At 31.0% G+C, this 8434-nt stretch overlaps 1 protein-coding gene across 1 annotated transcript; it reads right to left on the reverse strand.

Moving 5' to 3' along the window:
* Positions 1-5470: 5470 nt before the first annotated feature.
* Positions 5471-7315, reverse strand: LOC101221374 (expansin-like A1). The gene is made up of 5 exons (XM_011661883.2): positions 7184-7315; positions 6655-6767; positions 6386-6564; positions 6051-6183; positions 5471-5901 (listed from the first exon to the last, which is right to left on the reverse strand). The coding sequence occupies exons 1-5, from the start codon at positions 7296-7298 to the stop codon at positions 5644-5646; spliced, it is 798 nt and encodes a 265-aa protein (XP_011660185.2). The 5' UTR covers positions 7299-7315; the 3' UTR covers positions 5471-5643.
* Positions 7316-8434: the final 1119 nt, after the last annotated feature.

An 8434-nucleotide genomic window follows, 5' to 3' on the forward strand; every position in this document is an offset into this window, starting at 1 on the left:
AATTAATCTTAAACATGGCTAAGAGAAATATTAAACCTACACATGTAATCCAAGAGCAATCTTGGTGCTTGTTTGGCCGAGATGAAGGACAAAAGCTTAAGAAGTTGGAACCTCAAGCAATCTCGAGCTCGAGTCTAACCGGAATTGAAAATAAAGAAGAAAATTTGAAGGATCTCAGGGTTGTGCCGATCGAGATTGAAGACAGGAAAAGGTTTAATAAGGGAACTCAAAATGATCTTGGACCTATTCCGACCGAGAGAATTATAATTTATCTATTTCGTATAGTTGAAATCCAGGTGTCATGGCATGCAAAAACTTAGAATTTAGGTAAGTAGGAGCTGACAAGCTTATAGGAGTTTAAGTATGACTAAACGTTGAAATTCCACTCACTAGGCGTTTGACGTACTATCTCGAGGAGAGATATGCTAGGGTTTAGGGGTTTAGGGGTTTAGGGGTTTAGGGTTTAAGTGAGTGTCTAGGCGGCATGCCTCCCCTTCATCGAAAACAATGATTTTGGGGTAGGGTGTGACACACGGTTAGGGGTCATTTATAATGTATTCATACTGAAAGAAAAACTAAGCATGTGTAGTGGAAAAAGATCGAAATAATACTCAAATTGCAATCAGTAAACACAATCATAAAACCCTAATTAAAAATAAAATTAGGGTAAAAAGTAAACTTACGTTTGGAGCTACTTCGGTTGCTCGAACTACCACTAAGGTTGACCTGCTATTCTCCATACTAAGAATCGGGTTGTGGGACCCAATGGATGAAGTAACCAAGAGAGGAAAAAAGATAAAAAAAAATTAATAGGGTTGGGCTAAATGATATATTTAATTTTTACAAAAGAAATATAAGAGCACATTTTTTTTAAAGAATAATCCAACCCTTTCAAATGGACCGAAGAGTCCAATTTATAATGAATTTACATGCAAAGTTGCATGTACATGCAAGCTCATGGGTCATAATACATAACCCCCTAACAATTAGTGGGTTTCGTATCTTCATAGTATGGCAACACGTACTCCATTAGAGTTAGTGGGATTATCCAACAAAATATTGCATTTTTCCACCAACTTTAGTTAGAGGGCAAAAAGGTTATTTGGTCAAAGCCAAACTTTAACTTTTCAAACTAAAAGTCAACATTTGGACTATTTAGAATTTTATCCATCTTGACTAATTTCAACCTCTCAAGCATGAATATTCATTTTCTTAATATTCAAATTACATTTGAATAATTCTATGATCAAAGTTTGACTATTTAAAGTCAAAAAGTCAACATTTTGACTTTTCATAACTTTGAGTATTTCCATCAGTTTAGAGTTTTCGAGTATGAATCCATATTCATATTTTTAATGTTTAAATTTCATTTAAAATATAAAGTTCTATCTCTAGTTTGATAATCAACGACTATATCACATATAGTTGTTGATTTCTCTCCTCACCTAAATCGAACATCTCGACTCATTACATCATATTGTTCTAAGTTTATTCCATATGAGCTAATAGAGGAATCTAATGGACTTATAGATCATGGACTCGAACAATCCGATATTAACTAGCTAAACTCTTTTAGACCGAGCTAATAAACGTTTGTTAACAAATGGGTCATTCCACTAAAGTCTCGTAATTGCACTTCACTCACTATAGATATATTGTGCTCATCTAATATAACCATGATCAGTAAGTTAGTCCTTTACAAGTTGTTTGTAACCTCGACGAGGTCAAATTACTGTTTTATCTCCGATGCTACATCTTCCTCTCTAAGACTCACTGATCACTATTGAAAATTCTGTTTTAGATCCAACCTATAAATTGAATCCCTCTCGGACCAATGACAGGGTGAGGCTCCTTGTTCAAGACTTGGATCCAGTCTTTAAAGGAACAATCTATCTACTAACTCTAAAACGGGTGGGAGCAAACTTCATCTTGCAAATGCACTCTATGTCTTCAACTATTTACTTTGTCTTACCCCTGAAATGAGAGGCTTATTGGGCCAGCGCTAATGAGCTACCCTTACCTATGCAGATCTAAGGATAATCTTGTGTGAACATGAGTTTATAGCTAGCTTACGATTAAAATTAAGTTACATAGGTCATCAATAATCAAAATAGTTAGTTTTAAACATTAAACGATGTTATAACGGAAAATTGACTATCTCATAGTTCAGTATTATGTAAACTCTTTACCTAGGATGTCCTTCACTTTCATGTCTCTACATATGAACGATTCAAGATCACATCGTTTGTACTAACTATGAAGCAGACTGCATCCCTAGTGTTCCTAAAATGCGGTGTTTAGCCTTATATGTATATTATAGAATATTTAGGTTATATACTCGAACTTGAAGTTCAAGTTTACTCAAAATAGCCTTGAAGCCTTAGTTTATTAGATTTAAGATTATAGTTTTCAATTTCACTGAAAATTTCTCAATAACAACTTTATTGAATCTAATATGATTACAAACTACGATCTTGGTAATTTTCATTTAAAGTGAATACTGATCCTGATATAGAATTTCTAGCATCTTTATCAGTTTGGAAATCAGAACACGTGTATCCAGTAAGAATTAAATCCTTAGTACCATACACAACCATATAGTTCTTTGTTCTCCTAAGATACTTTAGAATATTCTTAACAACAGTCTAATGATCACATCCAGGATTTGATTAATATGTACTGAAAATTCCTACTGAGCAGCATATGTTAGGCCTTGTACATAACATTGCATACATCAAACGCCCAACTACAGAAGCATAGGGAATATGTCTCATATCCTCAACTTCTTGAGGTGTCTTATAACATTGTTCCATTGACAAATGAATTCCATATATGTAAGGCAACAAACCTTTTTTGGAATTCTCCATATTATATCTTGACAATATTTTGTCTACATAAGATAATTGAGACATGGTTAGAGTTTCGTTCTTTTGGTTCCAAACAATTTGGAGCCTGAGAACATATTGTGTATTTTCCAAATCTTTAATTTGAAATTGCGTAGCTAGCCATTTCTTGACGTCAGTGAAATAGCCTACATCATTCCTAATGAGTATCATCAACGTATTGAACTAAGAACACTACAATGGAATTGATAACCTATTCGTAAACACAAGGTTCATAAACATTATGCTCAAAGCCATAAGACTCGATCTCAATAACAAACCTTATATTCCAAGATCTAGATGCTTGCTTCAAACCATAAATGGATTTCATGCTCACAAACTTTTTGTTCTTGATCTTTTTCTATAAAACCCTCTAGTTCAGCCATATAGATACTCTCCTCAAGATTACCATTCAAAAATGTTATCATGACATCCATATGCCAAATTTCATAGTCATAAAAAGTGGCGATGGACAAGAGTATATTCTAATTGACTTAAGCATGGCAACAGGTAAGAAAGTTTCTTCATAATCCACTACCTATCTTTGGGTATAACCCTTTTCCACAAGTCGAGTCGTAAAAGTATGTACTTTGTTGGCTTTGTCTCATTTTCTCCTGTAGATCCATTTACAACCAATTGGTTTTACGTCATTTGATTGATCTATAAGAGTGTTGGCAAAACTAAAGTACATTGACTCCATTTCGAGGTCCATGACTTTGATCCATTGGTCACAGTTCACATCATTCATTATCTACTTATAGATCAATGGATTTTCCATGCCATTACCATATATGATGATTTGAGTTTCAGTTAAACTCAAGTAACGGTCAGGCTGATGAATAACCCACCCACTACGTCGAGGCACTCTCAAGTTTTGAGAAGGATGTGGCTGACCAGATATACTAGTTTTATCAACTACTTTAGAGGATGAACTAGGTATATCTGTAGCGTCTTTAGAAATCTTTTTCAATACAAATTTACTGTGAGGTTGATGATCCCGAATATGGTTTTCCTCTAAGAATGTGGCATTTTTTTTATACAAATGTCTTGTTTTCTTGAGGATCGTAAAACAGACCACCTATCGTTTTCTTTGGATAACCTATAAATAGGCACAATTTTGAACAACGTCCCAATGTTTTAGGATTTTAAACTTGATAGAAAGCATAACATGCACAATGAAAAAATGGATCAAATCGTACTCTAATTGCATCTAAACAAATTTAGAGATTAACATGCAAACTACCCTAATTAAAACAAAATTAGGCGGAATGAATACATACTTTTGAAGATTTTTCTATCTTCATAATCTTCAAACAAACTCGAAGTCGAGACCACTACTAGAGTTAACCAGTTGTACTTCGAACTTAGAACTAGATTGTGAGATCCAATCGATTAGGTGAAGGAAATTGAGAAGGGTGGAAATTTGAGGTGAAAATTTAGGGTTGGGAATTTTGTAAGAGATAAAATCTTTGAATAATTTTATATGTCAAAATTATCAAAAATGGCAAAAAGTTTTTTCAATTTTGGAAAATTGTTTATTTATAAACAAATTACATAAAAAAATGATCCAAAAGTTAGAGAGTCTTTTAGTTTATTGGATTCAAGATTATAGTATTCAATTTACACTAATAATTAAGTTCTCAATAACTACTTTATTGAATAGAATATTGTTTAAACTACAAATTACGAGTTTTATGACATAAATTCTAACCGAACCAACATGGGTGTCGGGCATCCCCAAATTCTAAAGTGACATAAGCTACTTTTACATCATTTCCAAAGCTCATAAGGTGTTTCAAAAACACTTTTAGAGGAAACGCTGTTCAAAATATGGACAGCAGATTTTAGTGCATATCCCAGAAAGGAATCAGGTAACTGAGCGAAGCTCATCATAGAGCTAACCATGTCCAACAAGGTTCGGTTTCATCTTTCTGATACATCGTTCTGTTGAGGCGTACTAGGTGTAGAGAGTTGTGACTAGATTCCATGTTCTATCATACAGTCTTGGAATTGTAAGTCTATGTACTCTCCACCTCGATTTGATCGAAGTTTCTTTATAGTTTTATCTTAGCTTACTGGGTATATTTTATATACTTACCATTTTTCTATGTTTGATATTTCAGGTAAAGGTGTAGAGGATCTGAAAAGCTGGCTAGCGATAGAAATGACTCGTGATATGCAATATGGGGACTCATTTTGCTTCCACTTCTCTTTATCAGTTATTTAGTATTTTGAATTTTAGACATTTTATTTAAATTTTTATCTTATTTATTTATCTTTATTTTATTTAAAATTGTTAGAACTCGCACGAGTCATGTTTTTACAGTATTTTACTTATTTTGCCAATTTTATGTTTTACGAACCGTTATTTGATATTATTTTAAATAAAAATTAGTTTTTCTCTTTTCAAAAAACTGTCAAATATTTTTATTTATATTTTCAGCAATGACCTCAACTTAGTTTAAGAATTTAAGACGTTACATCCGTGAAACATTGTAACATTGTCTATAACATTACTAGCATGAAGTAGATGCCTTCATATAATTTCCAAGTGTGTTATCAACTTAAATTTCAAGAACTATTGCAGGTTTTCATGATTTTAATATCAGTATTTATTTAGTAATAGAATTGTATTGAATTCTTTGAACATTGGTATACATAGATAAAAGAATAAACACAGCTTCAGTTCATAGTCTGTCCTCAAATATTATGTTTCTAATTTTAAAAATATATATATATCATAAATTTATCAACTTTTCCTTCACTTCCATGGCTTGTCACCACATTTGTTAGGTGGGCAATTTTCGAGAATGTGATCCTTGATTTGAATTCCAGTATCATAGATGTTTCCATTTTTCCAATCAGCAGGAATTCCATACTTTGTTGAAATCCATTTGTTGTTGTTATATCCAGAAGCTACCATCATTTTTAACTTTAGTGCTCCCTCAACTACATTTGGTATATACCAAATTGCACCAAAGTTCCTTATCATCCCTCTCCATGATTTCTCTAACCCAACCTGTGAAATATAATAAATATTGATCCATTCAGTAAAAACAATATAGTTAATATTGGGTTCTTATTATTGTATATATATGTTGTTACTTCATGTGAATTCATTATTACATCAACTCTACATATACACACACACGAGTGTTAATTTATTACCTGAGTTATATTAACTGCTAGTATGTTGGTTTGGCCACCTTGGTATAGGAATTTTATAGCCAATACCTCTGGTTTGTGGCTCCATTCTACAATTTCCACCAATAAATTTTTGTTTTTGTATTCACACGGTATCCTGTAATATACAAAACCCATAAAAGGTCAGTTTACTGTAATTTCAAGTTATGAACACCGTAGCCTCAGTAGTCATAGCGTTTGTTACATTCAATTGTTTTCTATATTCTTAAACTGATCAGCGAAGTGGGGAAAATGATGGAAGTGTGGTTTAAAAATATTGAGATCACCGTTCTTCAAATTAGGACAAGTATATGATTTACCTCTTGTATTCGACTTGGATGGTATCAATATTCAAAAGTTGCTGAGTTTTTCCCATCAAAGCCATGGAAAAGAAAGCTTTTTTACTTAGAACAAAATCAGTTCCATTATTGTAATGTATGTCTGTCACAACTACTTTACTCCCCATTGGATTGCATAATGTCTTGTTTTTACATCTTACCTACAAAACCAAATGCATTTAATTATCACTAACTTTTAAAGAGAGTGAAAAAAAGAAACTACACTCTTAAAGTATATCTTAATTAATTACTTTATAGCAAGCACCACAAGAAGCTCCTTGTTTATAAAGGGAAGGCAAAACAGCTGCAAAGTATCCTTTGGAAAGTTCAAACTCTAATTTTCCATATCCACATGTTGATCCATCTGTATATCATCATGAAAATTGTCTTAGAGTCTGCCATTTTTAATGGAAAATTCAAAATTTAAGCCTATCAAATAATCATTCGATTTTAGAAAGTTGAGCTTATGTATAAACACTACTTCAGTGTATAATTAAATTTCTCAATTTTCTTATCATTACTCTGACAATAACGTTTTCCAAAATAAAACCGAAGTTTAGAAATGGAAAGACGAAAAAAAATAGTAGTTTTAAAAAACTTGCATTTTTTATTAAAAAAATTAATTTTAAGAATTTGAGTATTTAGTTTCACAATTGTAAAAAACATAATTGAAAATTGGAATTTTTAAGAAAAATGAAAATTCTAAAGAATAAAAGTATACATTTCAAAAAGAAAGAAAGAAATCGTGACTAAATTAATTAATGGAGATTGAATTCTCACATGAAGCAGGTACATCGTAATGATAGTGAGTAGCATTGGATTGATGAACACAGCGATCACAAGCAGTGGAATAAGATACAAGAAGAAAGAGAAACAAAGTGAGAAACCAACCCATTTTTGGAAGTAAGAAATTATTTGAATGTGATTTATATATGAAAGAGAATGGAAGAAGAATGGTGTTTATATAGACTAAGTTCCAATTGGATAAAGCTCAATATTTTGAATAAACATTTAATAAAGCAACACTTCCAACAAAGCAAATTGTATTTGAATAAACAACATTTTTGTGTGCCTTTGAATTTGAATGCCTCAGCTTCAAAGATAATAGAAAATATGGGAAATATATTATATCAACTGCCCCTAGAAATGGAGAACAATGGTTGCTTTTGATTAAAAATATGCATATCATTTATTATTAATCTTATTAGTATTATTTTAGCATTAGAATGTATGATTTTTTCTTTTTAAAAATAATAGATTTTACAAAAATATTTACCATTTATAGCAAATTCTATCATTAATAGTCATTGATATGTTACAGTGATATAATACTATCGGTAATAGAATCCAAAATTTTGTTATAGCTTGTATATATTTTAATTTATTTTACTATTTTTAAAAATACAACATCTAAAAATAACTATTCAAATACAATTGGCAATTGGCACCGTAAAAGAATTCTTTTAAATAAAAATCAACCAATTAACACGATTTTAGAACATGATAAAAAGTTTAATTCAAATTGTTATTAACTATGAGTATATTTTGGAGGTATTTAAATTCAAGTTTTAAATTTTAGTTTTTTATAAATATTTTGATATATAAATAATCCGAAAATGTTGAATTTATGTTTTTCATTATTTTAGGGATATCAACAAATTAGCACAATTTTAGGAATGATAAATTTTTTAATAGTAATCAGCACGATTTTGGAGATGATAAAATTTTAAATTTAAATTTGGTGATATTTATTTTTCAGTTTATGTCTTCAAGATTTGGTGATCTGTTAAAATTGAACTATCCTGAGTGAATGCTCAATGAATGAGTAAAATTGAAGAAGAGGAAAAAAATATTTAAGATCATTTAACGAATTGTAATAATTACCGATATTATTAAGGAGTTGTTTAAAATATGACATAGAATTTTGTAGATATATTTGTTATTATTATAGGGAGGTTGTTGCAATCTTATCCAACAACAAAATAACTTACTTAGTTCAGATTTACCAAATTCAAATGTCGTTTGCAAAAT

Source organism: Cucumis sativus, chromosome 1 (assembly GCF_000004075.3).
Source record: "Cucumis sativus cultivar 9930 chromosome 1, Cucumber_9930_V3, whole genome shotgun sequence".
Taxonomy (NCBI): Eukaryota; Viridiplantae; Streptophyta; class Magnoliopsida; order Cucurbitales; family Cucurbitaceae; genus Cucumis; species Cucumis sativus.

Coding starts and splice junctions, on each gene's coding strand:
- LOC101221374 (XM_011661883.2), bottom strand. CDS start 7,298: ATGGGTTGGTTTCTCACTTTGTTTCTCTTTCTTCTTGTATCTTATTCC. Junction 6,184..6,385: donor ATCCAAGTCGAATACAAGAG/GTAAATCATATA, acceptor TGTATATTACAG/GATACCGTGTGAATACAAAA. Junction 5,902..6,050: donor TAGCAGTTAATATAACTCAG/GTAATAAATTAA, acceptor TATATTTCACAG/GTTGGGTTAGAGAAATCATG.